We start from the raw sequence: 19,652 nt of genomic DNA, 5'->3' as shown, positions 1-19,652 counted from the left end.
TAATGCCAGGGGAGGCCACTGCAATCCAGTGACAGATGGCAGAGGCGCCTCCCAGGCGAGAAGGGCCGAGGCTCAGTACATTTTGGAGGCTTTGTTGATGCGTCAGGTGTGGGGAGTGAGGAAAAGACGGGTGTCGGAGGTGACTCTGTAGTTTTTGGCCTTAGCACCTAGAAGGCTGTAGTTGCCAGTTCCTGAGGTGGGGGCACAGCAGGACAGGTCTGTGGCACATCTGCGCTCTGGTTTTAGTCCAGATGCCTATTAGATATCCAAGTGAAGACTCAAGCAGGCGTTTCTTGGAAATCTGGAGCTCAGCTGGGCTGAGATAGGAACGTGGAATGGTTTGCCGGCGCATTGTCTTCCGAGTCTGACCTATGAGATCCAAGGGAGTGAGAAGTAAGAAGGGAAGGCGGCTAAGAGCAGCATTATGCAAATGTGTCCCGGGAAGATAGTGAGAGTCGGCTGAGAGAGCCCTGCGAGCAGAGCGCCTTTCCAGCTGTGTTCTTGTGGGGATTGACGTCTGCACAGTCTTCGCCTTACTTGGGGGCGGCCCCTTGGAAGGTGGTTGTGAATGTGCATAATGAAGAAAAGGGAGGGCTACAGCGATCGGGATTATGGCTGCGATTTTAGGGACTGGCTTCTAGTTTCTTTTTAGTTTCTCTAGGAAATATGTCTGTGATATTTTGAATCACCCATGAAACCAAAATAAATTTAGAAGGGACCTAAAGAGTCCACGCTGGTGCTAAGGGGATACTCTGTTCCACTGTGTCTGAAGGCTTCTCCAAGGGATTGGGGGCTGCAATGAGGCCAGAATTGTTCATAGAGTTTGTATATTAGATGCCTGAGTGTGAAAAGACAACGGACCTGGGATGAAGACTGACATCTGTGTCCATTAAGAAAAGGAAGAGGAGAGACACCCTTCATGAGCTGGCAGGGTTTGTAGGAAGTCTTCCTGCCCTGGCTATCTAGGTAGAAATCTAGAAGATTTCTTCAGCTTGGCTAGGTGTATGGGGAAATGGAGAGCCCTTTCCTGGTGCCCTGGCATCTTACCACCAATTTGAGGGAACTACATGAACATCTTTGAGATAACTGAATGAAAGCTGAGTTGAGATGATTTCTGAATGCCTACAATGTATCTTGTGTCTATGCAGATAGACTGATAACTTTGTCCTAAGGCACTGAGCTATGTAGTGCAGCCCACATCTATTGTAATGGTTTACAAACATGGGCAGCCATGAGATATGAAATATAGAAAGCTTCATGGAGAGGGTGGGATATACAGGAGAGCCATGCTGGGTCAGATTTAGATGTTTGGTGGGGAGAAGAGAGAGCATTTCACATCAGGAGAGTAGTGTATGAATGGGCTGCCCATGTCAGGAGGTGTTAGAGAATATAAGCCCTGGAGTCTGATGCTTGCGTTTGAATGCTGCTTCTGCCACTTACTAGCTCTGTGAGCTAAGGCAAGTCACGTCCCTCTGTAAGCCTGAGCACGCTCATTTCTGACATGGGGAAACCAATAGCACCTACCTCGGGTGGTAGTTGTGATGACAGGAGCGGGGGGCGGGGTGGCAGTTCTTCATCAGAGGAAGATGTGTCTGGGAGGCCATTGCAGTAATCGTGGTGAGCGGTGTCAAGGGCCTGGACTGCGAGACTGGTGTGCTGGGAATGAGAAGTTAGGAAGGTGTCACCTCTTCCTGGCTGGCTGGATGTGCGGGGTTGAATGAGAGACGGGCGTTAGAGGTGACTGCAAGGCTTCAGTATGGAGAAAGGGTAGACACAGGAAATGGGTAGTGGAAGCAGGTTTTAATTTATGTTATTTTGTTTTTTAATACATTCCATTTTAAACTTGCTGACCTCTGGCCCAGAGGCCTCTCCGTGGCAGGCCATGTGTATTTTCTGCATCACAGTCTTGCCTTTTGAGTGTTTACAGAGATTTTCCTCCTGTTGGTGGCCTGACCACAGAGCTCTCTACTTGATTACCAGAGACACAGCGGCATTTTGACTGGAAGGTGAAATGGGAAGTGGGCAGAGAAATCGCTGGGTGCCTGGGTCAAGCGGGAAGCGGACTGGGAGGCGGCTGGGAGACAGGCTGGGGAGTGTGCGTCCTAGGTGGGTCTCTCAGCTGTGGCCCTCGCTCCTCCCTGCAGCTGCCCTCTTTACCTTGGTACCTCAGTGTTTTGGTGTTAATGGCTGGACAGCAGGATAGAACTGTGATTCCCTGCAATAGGGCGGCATTCCTGAGGTTTCAGAAGCCTGTAGTTTTTTGGTGACTGTTTCAAGGCTTTTAAAGGAGAAGCTGAGTGCAGGAAGATCCGTGGACAGGGAGGCATTGTCATGTGCCCCAAGCCTGCTGTTTGTGCTGCCCCCTGACTCCCCAGCCCTGACACCATGTGGCTGGAGGGGGTCTCCAGACCGCACACTTCCCGGAGTGAGGGTGCCTGGCAAGGTTTACTGCCTGTCGGGAAGCTGAGGACAGAGCGGGGATCAGGCTTGTTGCCCACCCTGTCCCCAGCAGGCCTCTGTCGGGGGGCAGTCGGGCCATGACATTTGCTTGAACACAGACGGGTTGTTTGCTTTCTGTGTCTGTTTTCCATCCAGCTGGACGAGGCTTGATTGCTGAACCAGGAAAATTACTAAAAAACTGAAGTTTGAAGGAAAAAGAAAGTATACAATTTTATTGAGCCTTCAATGAGAAAATGGAAAAATATCCTGGGTGGGTTGTAAGCTGCAGAAATTTGATCTTACAGATCTTTTGCTGTCACTCACCTTTTAAATAACTGCTTTTATAGTAAGTTAGTGATAACTGTGTTTTATTGATTATGTGCTTTAAATATCAGAAATTTAAATATAATTCTGTTTTCCTCTGCTTCCAAGTAATCTCTTCTGTGCCTTTTTCCCTGCTGGGGAGCCCTGCATGCTCCCCAGAGCCGTTGTCACCCGGGGCCAGGTTGCTCGGAGAGCAGCAGAATGGGGTTGTGACTTTTTATAGATTATATAGAGTTCATAGATTTTCAAAAGGGTAGCAGAGATAACAGTGTTTCTGCATACCCTTCACCCAGCTTCCCCTCGTGTCAGTGTCTCAGAACCATGGCACGTGTATCAAAATTGACTGGTCAGCCTTGGGGTGGTGTGATGACTACAGACCTCACAGGCGTTTCCCTGGCATCTAGACCTTTTCGCTGTGTGTGACTTTTTTTTCATGAAAATGCCCTGTGGAGCTGCATAGAAATCTCCCTTCTGTCGAGTGTTAGAAATGAATTAAACATTGCTTAATATCCTTGACGCCCAGGAATAGCAGAGAAGTGACAAAGGCGACCTTGTTCTTACACCAGCCCCCCATGCCCCAGGCTTTCCCCAGAAGGCCATTCATGGAGGTGGGTCCCCCGCTCCTCCTGCCTCCCAGAGCCTCCTTCCTGGGGCGCATGCGGCAGCTACTGCCAAGGGACAGAGCTGTGACATCTTGGTCAATGTCCGGCTGTCTCTAGACCCCAGTTTCCCCACGTGCAAATCGAAGACATTGAACTTCTTGCTGAGGTAATTTCTAGCTCTCATATTTTAAGGCTCTCAGGCCTCTTAGTCTTTGGGTTCAATCCTGAGTTGGGATCAGGCCACTTGCTTCGCTGGCTCTCTCTTGTCACTCACAGCAGTGTCGTTGTGGCTCAGCCTTTGAATCTGAGTCCCAGAGTTAAAAACAGAGACTCCCACCGCTTTATTTCTTCACTAGTCCCGTCATTCAGGGAAACACAGTGACACTGATCGGAAGTTCGCTGGCCAGGAGGCGTGGTGGGTCCTGTTGGCAGGAGCTGACTCAGTCTCAGCAAAGCCATGTCAGGTTAGCTTACTGGCCTGGCTGCCCCTTTGCCCTGAGATACCATCTGCTGATTTCCTGATCACGAACTGGACTCTTCATCTCTGTAGGGGAAAGGGTGTGTGTGCACATAGCCTTGGGAGCTTCAGACCACGGAAGCAGATAACCTTTCCCTCTGTTTCTGGTTCCAAGCCTATTTCTCCTCCTTGACGGGATGTGTGTATTGCTGCCTGTCCATGGAGAGGTGTGCGAAATGCCTCTGGCTGTCTCACCTCCCCAGGCCAGGAAATGCTAGGGGAATAAAAATAATGTAAAAACCAGACACAACAAAAACCCTGCTTCCTCCCTGCTCCTTGGGTTTATGGATCCCCTCTTTAGGTTATAGGGTCGGAGCTGCCTCCTGGGGGCCCAGCCTGGCCTGCCACCTCTGTGTAGCAGGGGTGAGCTGGAGCCTAGCCACGCACCTGTGCCTACATCATGCCTGGGGCTGCCCAGGGAGGCCTCACCGAGGACTGGAGATGAGACTGCATGGCCTGCCAGGCCGCACATACTTGTTGCTGGTCCTTCTTTTGTTTGCTGGTATACACACAAACAGGGATAGGGAGTTCTGAAAGAACTGGTATACGGAGTTCTGAAAGAAAAATGATGCCTGCCCCACTGCCATTTTCTCCTGACCAAAGGATGAAGGAGGGGTGAATGGGGGAGCCCAGTAGGGAGAGCATTAGGGTGGACCCTCTGGTCTGCTTTCCATATTGTTGTACATCTCAGGAAACTGTGGCAACTTGCTTAGCTGTATCAAGACCAGAGCACACAGCAGTCAGGCTGAGCATCACCATGATGGGGTGACATAAACAAGGGGTCTTAGGTTGTGGGGGACTGTGGACAGGGAAAGTTGGGCTAGCCAGGACCTGATGGGACAACGTGGTGCTGGCAGCACTTGCACTGCCCAGCGTGGCCACACTGGGGCGGCTGAGAGTTAACGTTGCCTGTGTGGGTGAGCTCGGGTCCGCCCTGCAGTTAAGCTCTGCTCTGGCGGCTGATGGGGAGAGCAGGGGGCTCACCCACCACTGATGTGGTGTGTGCAGCGTGCCCCAGTACATTCTGCCAAGGGGCAGTTTGGCTGACCCAATGCAGACCAGGATGGCAGGGACCCTCTCCACAGAGCCTTGACCCAGAACATACTGGGATGTCACTTGCCCCCTGCAGTGGTCACCATGGTAATTTTTTCAGGCGGGGTCCCCTGGCTTCAGAGCAGACCATTCTGAGGTGACGGCTTGCAGGTGCAGAGTGAGTGGTCCCACACAGCCTGTGGGTGTTGCCAGGTTGGGGTGGGACCCCTGTGGATGCAGCCACATGCCTGCCCCTCACTGGCTTCTGTTCTGCAGGCTGGCGCCCATGCGGCTGTACACTCTCTCCAAGCGCCACTTTGTCCTCGTGTTCGTCGTCTTCTTCGTCTGTTTTGGCCTGACCGTCTTCGTTGGGATCCGAGGTAAGGTGGTTTTTCTTGTGCGTCCTTTACAGTTAACTTGGCTCAGCACTGCCTCTCTGAACCCTCTGGGTCCTGCCGCCAAGGCCCGAGTTCAGCTTGGTGGCACTAGGTGGCCTTGACCAGGTACATTGGATGGTCATTTCTGGAAAGCCTTTTGTGCCTCAGGGTCTCACCTGGCTCCGGGGATGCAGAGCACGTGGGCTGGTGGGGAAGACAGGCTGTGTGGATAGCTCCAGTGCAGCAGATTCTGGGGAGAGTGTGAGATGGGTGTGTGCTCGGGCAGGGATGGCTGCAGGGGAGCCGGGAGGGGGGAGTCCTGAGTGCTTGGCAGGAGGGAGCCTGCAGATCTGCCTTCGCCTTGTCTTTGGGGCCCCAGGTGCCCTGTGGTTCCACAGCACTCAGCTTGCCATACGGATTTTAATTTCGAAAATGCCTTTGAAATCATCTATCCTAACTCCCTTTCAGATGGGCAGCAGAAGCAGAGAAGTTGGTTGGTTTTCTCTTCTTTTTTTTTTTTTTTTTGATACAATTTTTTTAAATTAAGGTATTATTCATACACGCTCCTATGAAGGTTTCACATGAAAAACTGTGGTTACTACATTTATCCATATTATTGAGTCCCCCCCACACCCCATTACAGTCACTGTCCATCAGTGTAGTAAGATGCCACAGAGTCATTACTTGTCTTTTCTGTGCTACACTGTCTTCCCTGTGGTCCCCCCCACACCATGTGTACTAACCATAGTACCCCTCAATCACCCTCTCCCTCCCCACCCGCCCTCCCACACACACCCCTTTGGTAACCACTAGTCCCTTCTTGGAGTCTGTGAGTCTACTGCTATTTTGTTCCTTCACTTTCGCTTTGTTGTTATACTCCACAAATGAGGGAAATCATTTGGTACTTGTCTTTCTCTGCCTGACTTATTTCACTGAGCATAATAACCTCTAGCTCCATCCATGTTGTTGCAAATGGTAGGATTTGTTTGTTTCTTATGGCTAAATAGTATTCCATTGTGTATATGTACCACATCTTCTTTATCCATTCATCTACTGATGGACACTTAGGTGGCTTCCATATCTTGGCTATTGCAATTAGTGATGCAATAAACATAGGGGTACACATGTTTTTCTGAATCTGAGAAGTTGTATTCTTTGGGTAAATTCCTAGGAGTGGATTCCTGGGCCAAATGGTAGTTCTGTTTTTAGTTTTTTGGGGAACCTCCATAATGCTTTCCACAATGGCTGAACTAGTTTACATTCCCACCAGTGGTGTAGGAGGGTTCTCCTTTCTCCACATCCTCGCCAGCATTTGTTGTTCCTAGTCTTTTCAATGCTGGCCTTCCTTACTGTTGTGAGGAGATACCTCATTGTCATTTTAATTTGCATTTCCCTGATAATTAGTGATGTGGAGCATCTTTTCATGTGCCTGTTGGCTATCTGAATTTTTTCTTTGGAGAATTGTCTGTTCATATACACCACCCATTTTTTGATCATGTTATTTATTTGCTTTTGGGTGTTGAGGCATGTGAGTTCTTTATATATTTTGGATGTTAACTCCTTGTCAGATAGGTCGTTTACAAATATATTCTCCTATACTGTAGGATGCCTTTTTATTCTACTGATGGTGTCCTTTGCTATACAGAAGCTTTTTTAGTTTGATGTGGTCTCATGTGTTCATTTTTGCTTTTGTTTCCTTTGCCTGAGGAGATGCATTCAGGAAAAAGTTGCTCATGTTTATATTCAGGAGATTTTTGGCTATGTTTTCTTCTGAGAGTTTTATGGTTTCATGACTTACATTCAGGTCTTTGATCCATTTTGAATTTACTTTTGTATATGGGGTTAGACAATAATCCAGTTTCATTCTCCTACATGTAGCTGTCCAGTTTTGCCAACACCAGTTGTTGAAGAGGCTGTCATTTCCCCATTGTGTATCCATGGCTCCTTTATCATATATTAATTGACCATATGTGCTTGGTTTTATATCTGGGCTCTCTAGTCTGTTCCATTGGTCTATGGGTCTTTTCTTGTGCCAGTACCAAATTGTCTTGATTACTGTGGCTTTGTAGTAGAGCTTGGTGTTGGGGAGCATAATCCCCCCAGCTTTATTCTTATTCGTTAATGTATAGCAAAGCAGCTTTATTCGTTACTGTATAGGAATGCAACAGATTTCTGTACATTTTGTATCCTGCAACTTTGCTGAATTCAGATATTATATCTAGTAGTTTTGGAGTGGATTCTTTAGGGTTTTTTATGTACAATATCATGTCATCTGCAAACAGTGACAGTTTAACTTCTTCTTTACCAATCTGGATGCCTTTTATTTCTTTGTGTTGTCTGATTGCCGTGGCTAGGACCTCCAGAAGTATGTTGAATAAAAGTGGGGAGAGTGGGCATCCTTGTCTTGTTCCCAATCTTAAAGGAGAAGCTTTTGGATTCTCGCTGTTAAGTATGATGTTGGCTATGGGTTTGTCATATATGGCCTTTATTTTGTTGAGGTATTTGCCCTCTATACGCATTTTGTGGAGAGTTTTTATCATAAATGGATGTTGAATTTTGTCAAATGCTTTTTCATCATCTATGGAGATGATCATGTGGTTTTTGTCCTTCTTTTTGTTGATGTGGTGGATGATGTTGATGGATTTTCTAATATTGTACCATCCTTGCATCCCTGGAATAAATCCTACTTGATCATGACGGATGATCTCTTTGATTTATTTTTGAATTTGGTTTGCTAATATTTTGTTGAGTATTTTTGCATCTATGTTCGTCAGGGATATTGGTCTGTAATTTCCTTTTTTTGTGGTGTTTTTGCCTGGTTTTGGTATTAGAGTGATGCTGGCCTCATAGAATGAGTTTGGGACTATTGCCTCCTCTTCTACATTTTGCAAAACTTTAAGGAGGACGGGTATTAGGTCTTCACTAAATGTTTGATAAAATTCAGTGGTGAAGTCATCTGGTCCAGGCATTTTATTCTTAGGTAGCTTTTTGATTACCAATTCAGTTTCATTGCTGGTAATTGGTCTGTTCAGATTTTCTGTTTCTTTCTGGGTCAGCCTTGGAAGGTTGTATTTTTCTAGAAAGTTGTCCGTTTCTTCTAGGTGATCCAGTTTGTTAGTATATAATTTTTCATAGTATTCTCTCATAATTCTTTGTATTTCTGTGGTGTCCATAGTGATTTTTCCTTTCTCATTTCTGATCTGGCTGGTTTTCATAAGGCTCCAGGGCCCGGTCTTTTCAGTCCAAGGGGAAGGGACCCGCAACAGGCTGTTTCTTCTTCTCCCCTTAAATATATTTTCCACTGAGGGTGGTTTCTGGTAGGCATTAATTTAATTAAAGTACTTAACATTAAAGTGTGAATGACAGTTAGGCTTACTCTGGTCCAGAGGCAGTTGTGCCTCAAAAGGCTAGTTTCTGAGCCTAAAGGGAAACCTGGGTTGGTGAACGAAGCTGGGGGAGTGGGTGGTTATTTAGATGACACCTGCCTGCTGCTGCTAAAGAGGATGATGGTGACCATAGCACCACAGCAGCCTCCTCATTTCCTTGCCATGAAGTCACCAAGGAACATCAACTCCATTAACACAGCAGAAGACATAGCGTTTATCCCGCTTGATTTTCACAGCTGTCTTTTAGGATTGGTAGAGGAGGCATTAATATTCTCATGATCTCTCTCGTCTCATGGAGCCTCAGCCAACTCTTGTTTCCATAAGCCACTATCACAAACATCCATGATTATATTCAACCTTCTCTACTGTGGCAGAAATGAAAAGTGATACACCAAGGCAGATGTAAGAAAAATGGTGTCAGGATTTCTATATCTCTTTCATTCTTCCCATAGAATACTAGTAGTAGTAGACTTCTCTAGAGAAATACATATACTATTTCTCTAGAGTTCTCTAGAGAAATAGTATATGTATGAAATGGAATTAATAGGATATGTAGATGCAGACATGAAGATTTATTGTAAGGAATTGGCTCAGATGATTATGGAGGCGAAGGGGTCCCCAGATCTGCACTCAGCAAGCTGGAGACTAGGAAGCAATGGGGTGATATAGTTCCAGTCTGAGTCCCAGGGCCTGGGAGGCAGGATTGCCAGTAGTGTAAGTTCTAGTCTGAGTCCAAGTCTGAAGGCAGGTGAAGATGAGGGTTCCAGCTTGAACACAGTCAGGCAAAGGGAGCAAATTCCCTCTTACTCAGCCTTTTCCTTCAGTGCATTGGATGAGGCCCATGCATATTGGGGATGGTGATCTGCTTTACTCATCTGCCCATTCAAATGTTCAGCTCATCCAGAAACACCCTCCGACACACTTAGAATAATGTTTAGCCAAATATCTTGCACCCTGTGGCCCAGTCCAGTTGATACATAAAATTAATCATCACCAGTCCACTCCTGGTCAACTTGGCATCTCCTTAAACCATACTAAATCTCCACAAACAGACAATAAAGGGTCATAATTTCACTTGACATGGTATCACTAACCTGTGCACAACCAAAAACTCACTATCCCTTCCCAGAAGAGGAGGTAAAGTCCTTGAGTGATGTTTACACTTCTCTTTCATATCCTGTGACTTAATGTGGCATAATTTAGCAATATTAAATACTATAATATCAAATCAGTAATACATCTGATGTTATTTGATAAGGGAATAAGAGGGAATAAAAAGATACTTGCTTGTTATATATGTTTATACACACATACACACAAGTATATTTATGACAAAATCAGGAGGAAGTACTTGTCACAGTTAAAGTCCTCATTTCTGTAAGTTGTCCTGTGGTTATAACATATTTCTAACTACTTTATTCCACTGCCCAGTCCACGTTCCCTTTACCCTCAGCAAGCAGCTCAGTCGGTTGTGGTTCGTGCCCTGCTCTGGGATGACCCAGACCTTCGTTACTGAAGCATCAGGTCATTGGTAGGCCTGCCGGGATTGCTTGTGTGGTTTTCCACTGACTATAATCCCAGGGTGGTGATACCGAGATGCCCTAAGTGACCTCCTTAGATGTTCTCCTCCCAGCCTCCAGGTTGGACAGCAGTCAGTGTCCCTCGGCGGTCAGGCGGTTTCTCAGTCCAGGCAAAGTGAACATCCAGATGCCCTGCCTGAAGTTCTGCCCGCTGGGAGGGGTTCCCTTGGCCGCGTCCTTCAGGGGCGCCCCAGGGAGGGGCTGTGTGTGAGCTGTCCCTCGGGAGGTACCTGTGCCTCCTCAGGACCATCTGTAAACCGGGCTGCATCTCCTCTCCTGTCGGCTGATGGTGGGAATGCCCTGTGAGGCTCCGGCTGCAGGAGGTGCTGAAGCAGGAGTGGGGACCCTGGGCACCTGTGCCACTGCCTCATGAATTACTTGGGCCTTTAGGCCTGCCCGGGCCGGGGCCCTCTGCACCACTCCCACCTGACGATGGCTGCTGCCATGCACACCCAGCTTCTTGGAGTGGTGGATCAGGTAACACCCAGTCCGTGATGGGCAGCCCAGGTCACGTGGTCACTTGGGGACCCCTGGGTAAGCTGTCAGTCTACTAAGGCCCAGCGGCAGGCCACGAGCTGTTGCTCAAAAGGAGAGTAGTTTTCAGTGGAGGGGAGGGCTTCGCTCCAAAGTCCTAAGGGCCTGCCCTGGTATTTACGTCTAGGGCCCTGCTGAAGGCTCTGCACGGCATCCCTATCTGCCCCCAACACCTCAAGGGCTGCTGGATCTGCCGGATCACCTGGCCCAGAAGCCGGCTGCATGCACAGCAGCCTTGATCTGCTGCAGAGCCTTCTCTTGTTCTGGGCTCCAATCAAAACTAATAGCTTTTCAGGTCACTAGGTAAATAGGCTAGAGTATCACAGCTGCATGGGGAACATGTTGCTTCCAAAGTCCACAGCAGTCCACTCGTGTTGTGCCTCTGCTCTGGTTGTCGGAGGGTCCACATGCAGCAACTTCTCTTTCATCTTGGAAGGGATAGCTCTACCAGCACACCACTGAACCCCTGGAAACTGCACTGAGGTGGAAGGCCTTTGAGTTTTTATTGGATTTATTTCCCATTCTCTGACATGCAAATGTCTTACTAGTAAGTTGTGAGTAGTTGCTAGCTACTTCTTCCTCACTGAGTCCAGTCAGCATAATGTCTTTAATGTAATGGACTGTGTGACTGCTTGTGGAAGGAAGGGTGATCACGGTTTCTGGAGGGGCTGCTGAGTTGCTATACCTTCGAGGCAGTGCAGGTGTATTGCTGGTCTTGCCAGCTGAAAGCAGATGGCTTCTGTTGAGCCTTTTGTCAGGGATGGAGAAAAAATTATTTGCCAGTTCTGTAGCTGCGTAACACATAGTAGAGGACGTGTGAATTTGCTCAAGCAGCAAATCCCTATCTGGTCCAGCAGCTGCAGCTGGAATCCCCACCTGGCCAGACTACGACAATCTACTGTCACTCTCCTAGATCCATCTGCCTTCTGCACAGGCTGAGCCCACAAGTTTTTCAAGTCCTTGATGATAGCATTCATGTCAGCAGTCCCCTCAAGAATCCGATACTGTTTTTGGTTTACTATGTTCTAGGTAGAGGCAATTCTAGTGGTTTCTCTTTAGCCCTTCCCGCCATAATAGCCTTCACTCCACAAGTTAGGGAACCATTGTGGGGATTCTGCCAACTATTGAATATGTCTTTTTCAAGTATGTGTTCTGGAACTGGGGAATTAACCAAAGGCGGCACTGGGAACCCACTGGGCCCATTAGCTCAGGTACCTGAGCTAAAACTGCAATGATAGGCTGCCAGAAGTCCCTACTCTGAAGCCAAAGTGACATTTTTGGGTCTCTTGGAATTAGTGTTGGTTCAGAGCCAGTGTCCAGCCTGAAATGTCAGATTATTTCCTTTTACTTGGTGTACAGTTATCCTGGTAAAAGGCCATAGGTTCCTTTGGAGAACAGTAACAGTATACATTTCTGGCGGTGTGCTGGGGTACTTGCTTAAGGGGGCCCACCTCCCTCCCCTTCATTCAGAGGGCATTGGGTTTGTAAACTGGTTCAAATCTGGAAGCTATTGACGGGCTGTGACTCTGTTTTTATGGTTCATGTTGGACTTTTCTTCTCTTGCCTTAGAGCTTTTCTGCTTACACAGATCAGGAAAGAATTTAGTAGGCTTCCTATGTATTTGTAGGAACACCATGATCAGCTGGCCTGTGTGAACCAGACTGTCTGGGTGCTGCTTTGCCTCTACCGTCCATGAAGATACCCACACCCTCGCCTGTGGCTGTTGAGTGCCGTAACTGGCTCCTGCCTCCCTGGGATCCAATTACTCCCACTGCATTTTGTTTTCCCAATTCAGTTATCAGTTCTCACTTTAAGAGAAGGACATACATAGAGCTCCTCAGGGATGCTCGGCGCCCCTCACAAATGTGTTTTTCACAGTAGTGGTGAAAGGGATGTCTTCGGGGATCTCCCAGTAGGTCTTAAATGACAAATCCCCCCTCTGTTCCAGTCTCCCTAAACCTCTGACTCCCTTCCTCTACAGGAAACTAAGCCAGTGCCACGTTTCTCGTTTGATTACTGGGGCTCACCTTTTGGTCCATGTCTTGCCAACTAACCAAACCGTTGGAGACCTTCCTGACTCCCTGAGCAATGACATTCAGTGCAGAGCTTCTGCCCAGGAAGCCCATGTCTGTAAAGTCAGCCTGGTCCACTGCATGTTGCCGCCACTGTGACCCACATCCTTAGGATCCAATCCCACGTGTCCCCGGAGTTCTGGCCTGCTGAGTCAGAGAAGTCAGCTCTTCTGGAGTGTAGTGCATCCCCTCTCGGGGCCCACTTGGTCTCTCACCTCTAGGGGCCTGTCTGGACTTGAGTCTGGTTATAGTTCTAGAAGCAGAGAGGGGTGGGGTTGGGTCCTGAGGAAAATCAGCGTTCCCTTGCATGCAGCAGTCTCTGGGGGGCCAACTAGGTAACCTCATTATATTTGTTAGTTTTTCAGAGATGTTCTAATGTGTCATAAACGCACTAGCTGGCTTCTTGTAAGTGGTTATTAGGAATATCCAATGGAGGTATTTTGCATATTTTCATGGACTGTCCATGCTCTCTTTTGTACTGGACATGCAGTCATTAGCATTTTAAAATCCAATCAGATTAGAGAACCAATTCTAGACACCTCAGAGCTGTTATGGAAGACTCACCCTTAACATTCTTTTCCTCTAGAACCACTCTCAGTACCAAATTCTGCATTAGTCTGGGTTCTCCAGAGAAGCTGAATCAATAGGAGATATATATATGTATATAGAAAGAGAACAGGGTGAGGGGTGGGGAGGAGGGGGGAGAGAGAGAGATTTATTATAAGGAATTGGCTCACATGGTCATGGAGGCTGAGAAGTTCCAGATCTGCAGTTGGCCAGTTGGAGACCCAGGAGAGCTGATAGAATAAGTTCCAGTTTGCGTCCGAAGGTGACTGAAAACAGATGGGCCTGCCTGAAGACAGAGAGCGTGCCTAGGCAGTGAGCGCAAATTCTCAGCTCAGCCTTTTGTTCCACTCAGGCTACAACGATTTGGATGAGGTCCGCCCACAGCAGGGAGGGCAATCTGCTTTACTCAGTCTACTGATTCAAATGTTAATCTTATCCAGAAACACTCTGTAGACACACCCGGAATAACGTTTAGCCAAGCACCTGGGCACCCCATGGCCCAGTTGAGAAATCTCATCCATTTCATTCACCTGCATTGGCAAGTCAGGAAGTGCAGCAGGATCGGTATTGTGTGTCTGTATGGTTATATGTTTTATGTATATCTATAACCTCTAAAGACAGACCACAAAGTTAAGACTATCTCTGTATAATGTCTAAGTCTGATTCTTGGCATTTGAAAAAAATAATTAATTAATTATCAGTATAGATGTAACCTGCTTTTTTTGTCCCTTTTCTGTTATACTTTAGGACCCAAAGTGATCCAGACTTCTGCAGCTAATTTTTCACTAAATAGTAGCAAAAAGGTAAGCCTGCATCTAAGTGGTAGCTGGTGGGGATCCTATAAACTTCTGGGTTACTAAGAAGTGGTCCTGCGTATAGTCTTTAAGGAAGGCCACCCTTACCCTGCAGCTTGTTTCTCAGGCAACACACATTTCTTAGCTTACTGTCAGCTGCTTGTCTTTGGGCTCTTGTCTGCTAAAATGACCTTTTCTGCTGTAATAAGTACCTTAGTACTGAGAAGGGATGGTATAGCGTTACCTCTTAGAGAACAGCAATTCATTTCCAAAGGTTGGTTAACTCATCCTGATTCCTTATGTCTACAAGTCTTATTAGATTATAAGTTCTAACAGTGCTCACTTAGGTATCTGAACCTTTCTTACTATGTTTGCCCAAGTTAAGACGTGGTCTCTATGTCAGGTTTGTAACAGTGACAGTCCGTTCTAATGATTGTTTGGTATGCCTTGCATGAACTCAGTTTACATAAAAAATCCATTTTCTTTTTTTAATCAGACTTGATACTTCACCATCTTTAGAGAGAAACAAAGGTCCTTTCAATTAGAGCATTTTGGCATTCCTTACTGAATGCTAACTTGGGAGAGCCCCAACAACTACAGCCTTTTACTTTTCTGGGTATCAGACATAATATTTTTATCTATAAACTGAATGTAGTTTTCCTGCATTCTCATGGCACAGTAGAATGTTTAAATATGGTCATTTGACCCGGTACCCCCTTGTCTCTGTTCTCCCAGCTCCCTGGTAGGTTTCTACCCTTAGAAATTTCAAAAGGGCAAAAGGAGAAAAATGTCCTAAAACTTAGCTTTTTAATTCCCCTTTTTGTACTGCTAGCTTGTAAGAGCCCTCTGTTTAGTCCATTGTCACATTTGTTTGAATTCATTTTCTTTAATTTGGACAGAGGATCAGATTTGAAGAGGTAGCGCCATGGGGTTCCTTGGTCATAGTTTGTTCTTTTAAAATTTCTGTCTCTCAGGATGGAAGCCTTTTCTTGACACTGAAAATAGCAGCCTGCACAGAACTTTCCTTGCTCCCAAAGGATCCTCCTCAACTTCTGAGAGATTATAGATCATCTTCTGATAGGTTTCCTGCCCTCGATGGCTTTTGGGCAAGTCTAGCCACGGGGACTTTTCATTGAGTATTAAATCAGAAAACCACACAACATGTCCAGACTCTGCATTCACATAATGCTTTTCTGTGGGGCCATGAATGGGGCCCCTAAACAGCTTCCTCTGTGTCTCACCGTGTTTTTCATCAGACGCAGTAGACATATCATTGGCAACATGGCCCCTCTGATTTTTCTCTCCAGGGACCTGAAGGCTTTTCTGAAACTGCAAATGACCTCTGGTATATTGGTACTAAAGGAATGACCCTCATGAATATGAAAAGACTTTGGTGTTCTTTATTATCTTGTTATGTCTCAGTATGTGTGCTTTTAATTTTTTTTGCCAAGATGGTCTTCTCTTGGTATTTAAGTACATACATTGCCTGAAGGCTGCAGGTGTGGAAACTGCCTGCTTAGAGGTATTCGTGGGAGACAGAAGTGCACTGCAGCAGAAAGTTAGTCCTTTCTTTTCCTGGAAGGCAGAATTTCACTTAGATTATCAAAAAAAAAATGACACATTTTCTGTTTCAGAGCTAACACTGAAACCTTTTCTGCTAAATGTAAATTTTGTATGTTAAGGTGGGTTATTGGTAAACTCCATGAAAAGGTCACATGGATTACTTAACTTTTTTTTTCTTTTTCTTCAGCTAAAGCCAATTCAAATACTTTCAAATCCACTGTCTACGTATAATCAGCAACTATGGCTGACATGTGTTGTTGAGTTTGAGCAATCAAAAGGTACGAAGCCTGACATTTTAGAGTTTTTTTTGTACAATACACCATAGTTTGTACATTCACCATTTTGCTGAAACAGTTTTAAAGTCTTTGAACAAATGCTTAAAGATGGATTACAGGGATCACCATAATCATTTACTGACAACTTGAAAGGCTGGTAGATGTCCTTCAGTGACCTCAGAGGGGGCAGTGTAGCACTAGGGCAGGTCAGCGGGCTCAGTGGCTGCACAGCGGGGGCACCGGGAGACAGTTAAGTCCAGATGCCATAAGGCAGTGGTTCTGTCCCCCAGGGACACTTGGTGATTTCTAGAGACATGGTGACATTTTGTGTGTCACATAGGGAGGTGGGGGTGGAGGCCAGGGCCACTAGACATCCTGCAGTGCACAGGAAAGCCCCCTGAAAGAATGGTCTGGCCTCAAACTACTAGTGCTGCCCCAGCACCCAGTTACCGTGAACTAGTGCCGTTCGCCAAGAGTGGCCCTAGTTAAGTGCACCCCTGGGAGAACTGAGAAGATGGCCACCCACATAATCTTCTGTGCTCTGATTCAGACGAAGTGCTTTGGTTGAGAAAGAACTTGAAAAGATAACCTCATGACCACAGTAAATTAAGTGAAAAAAATGCTTACTACAAAAATATTAACTCCTTTTTTGTAACTTCTTAGGAAGCATAAATTTGATATCACGATGTAGTTGTATGTCTAGAAAATGGTCTGGAAAGATGGACACAAACATGTTAATTATGGTTCTTTCTACGTAGTAGGATTTTAAGTATTTAATGCCGTCTTTTTAAAAGAATTTTTGTGTTTTTATTTTTATTAATGTGATCTTTATATCTTTTGTTCCCTAATTTTTTTAACAAGCAGTGTATAATCAGATCTGAAATGTAGGTTTTACACAGGCCCCCAGATAGCAGGTTGGAAGTAGAACCTAATGGGTAGGCTTTACTTTGCTGTCAACTGTAAGCTTGTCAAATACGTTGAGGCTGACATGGTCAGAGGACCCCCCTGGGCCATCACAGACCCAGGCAGGCACCTGGGCAGGTGTGACAGGCCTGATGTGATCTCTGACACTGAATTTCTTTCTTTCACAGAAATGTCTATTCAGATAAAGTTTCTCATGACTGTTAAGGTCGATGGTGTGGCTCAAGATGGAACCACCACGTTCATTCATAACAAAGTCCACAATCGGACAAGGACCCTCACGTGTGCAGGGGTGAGTGCCTTTGAATGATCTGTGATTATTCATGTTACACGATTGCATATCTGCTTTCTTAAGTAAAAAAATTAAGTCATACCAATTATAGCATGGAAAATTTGTTTACCTTTATACACTGCTACCTTTATAAATTCTAAACAGATTTACACACGTACATGCACACACATGCATGCACATATGTGCACATGCTCTAACACACATATGCACACACCCTCAGCATGCCTGATACCTGTTTTTCCTGTTTGTTTGCCCAGTGTGTGCCTATGACTGTTTATGGGTTGCCTGTCACACACAAGCTTGGCCGCTGTTCCATGGTCATTCTGAATTGCCAGGGCTTTGGGTTATTGCCAGCATGTGATAAACACCCCGATCTGTGTCAGGAAGCTGAGACCCAGGGTTTAGAAAGAGTGGTCTGCTTTTTTGAGCTTCTGCTTCCAGATGCAGTGTGTGGCCGTGGATGGGGGCCTGGTGGCTTCGAGAGAGGAAGGAGCCCGTTCGTTCTCAGCTTTGTTGGCACTGTTATTCCGGCAGGATCTAGAGAATTGGAAGAGGTCTCTGCCATAGGGAGGAGGCCCCATCATGACTAAATGGGCTACCAGGGGAGCCATCTACAAGAGCATGCATTTGCCTAGAGGAACTAGTTTCCCTGATGGACTGCATGTCAGGACTTTGCATACATCATCTCATCCAGTCAGGCCCACGGAGCAGGAGCTTCATTATAATCTTTTTACCAAGAAGAAACCGAGGCTGAGAGAGTCCAGAGCACTTCCCCAAGGTGACACAGGTGGAGAATGAAGATCCAGGATTTTTGCCGAGGCTCTTTTATTCCAATGCTGTGCCCTTGGGACCCCCACACACAGTCTAGTTAGGGACAGTGAAATGCAGGCCTGTTTATCCCGGCAAGGAAGAATTCAGATTGGAATGCGTTCCTGTTCAATGGCTGGCCACCGTCCTCAGTCATTCTCTTCTGACAACCACTAGAAGCTACTGGAAAGGGGCAGAACTGCAGCCTGACAGGGACGGGTTATTGCCGAGGAGTGCCAACAGCATGTCTGCCTCCCAGCAGAGCTGTATCTGCCCCCCACTGTGCCCTCGGGCGGGTGCCCCGAGGGACTGGGCTCCGTTCTGCTGCCTCCATGTAGCACCTCTGTGAGCAGAGCTGTTCCTAACATGCGTTTCCCCATCTGTGCAGGGGGTTATGCCTGCCCTGGCTGTGGGGAGCAGGCTGAATAATGGGGGTGAGAGCTGGTGCTGTCAGTGCACAGGAGGCAGATGGGTGACCCCACCGTGCCTGCTGAATGATCAGGAGGGGCGATAGGTGTGGGGGTCTGGAAGGACCACTGTACAAGCAGTAGCCTTCTCCCCATTCCCAGGCAGACTGGGCCTGGAAGCCAGCCTTGGCTGGAGGGTCAGTACCTGGTATTGCTGTTTCTCAGACTGAGCAGGTGGTGGACAGGTGGTCAATGACCTTATCCTAAGGCTGGCGTGACTCATTTTCCTGGTTTGGCCAGACACAGGGGTTTTCCAGGATGCGAGACTTTCTGTTTTAAACCGTGGAAATCTCAGGCCAACTGGGATAAGTTGGTCGCCCTGCCTGGACCCTGTCCTTTGAATACACCCAGGCAGCTGGTAAGGCCACATGTCTTCACTGTTGCTCCTCAGAGCACCCGCCATCCTGTGCCTCTTGACCGGGGGGCTCTCCATGTGTGCCGTGGTGTCTCCCCTCTCCCACTGGTTCCCCTACCAAAGTTTAATTGTGTCACCTCTTTTCTGTTGTTTGCGCTCTGCTCAAGGCTCACCCAAACCCTGCAAGGAGCTTTTTTCCCTGACTAAAAAAGACAGAATTTTATGAGACATTGGCCACCCGTTGATGCTACCTTTCTTTTGATGTAAAGAAGACAACTTGTCTACCCTAAGCAGCCTGCCTGGCCACCAAGGCCACGTCCACATCTGCAGTGGTGAGGCCTTCAGGCCCCTGGCCACCTTGAACTAGAGGAGACCTGAGGGACCCAACCCTTAATTCTGAGGGACAGATAAAAGGGCTTTTGGCAGACAAATGAGTGTGCACATCTCTGATCACACTGGCTGTTTGACTGTGGACCTGCCTCCTATCAGAGACTGCAGGGCCTCTGTGTAGGGATGCAAGGCTGACAGGGAAAGGAAAACATCTTCCCCTCGTGGTATCACTTAGAGCAATAGCAGAAGAGGGCGGGGGAGGAAAGTTAGGCTGAGGGGTCTGATTTGTTGTGCTTTAGCTTACATGTCCCTGTGCACATATGTATTTGTGGAAATGGCCGGATTGTGTTGCATTATTAACATATCAACTGCATAAGATAGTTATTTTGAATCATCCAAAGTAGAAAGGTTATGATGA

The 19,652-nt window shown here is 46.9% G+C and overlaps 1 protein-coding gene across 5 annotated transcripts in view; it reads left to right on the top strand.

The window, feature by feature from the left end:
* TMEM181 (transmembrane protein 181) overlaps window positions 1-19,652 on the top strand; it is a 72,621-nt gene that overhangs the window by 20,578 nt on the left and 32,391 nt on the right. For 3 of the 5 annotated variants that reach the window (XM_036886801.2, XM_036886803.2, XM_036886804.2), the window contains exons 2-5: window positions 5,191-5,294; window positions 14,178-14,233; window positions 15,975-16,065; window positions 17,154-17,275. In XM_036886801.2, coding sequence (XP_036742696.2) covers window positions 5,191-5,294; window positions 14,178-14,233; window positions 15,975-16,065; window positions 17,154-17,275 — 373 coding nt within the window. Of the gene's footprint in view, window positions 1-5,127; window positions 5,295-5,399; window positions 5,418-14,177; window positions 14,234-15,974; window positions 16,066-17,153; window positions 17,276-19,652 lie in introns of those variants that run through there. The other 2 variants (XM_036886802.2, XM_036886805.2) reach the window with 2 other exon arrangements.

This window comes from Manis pentadactyla, chromosome 12 (assembly GCF_030020395.1).
Source record: "Manis pentadactyla isolate mManPen7 chromosome 12, mManPen7.hap1, whole genome shotgun sequence".
Lineage (NCBI taxonomy): Eukaryota > Metazoa > Chordata > Mammalia > Pholidota > Manidae > Manis > Manis pentadactyla.
This window is presented reverse-complemented; position numbering and strand designations above follow the sequence as displayed.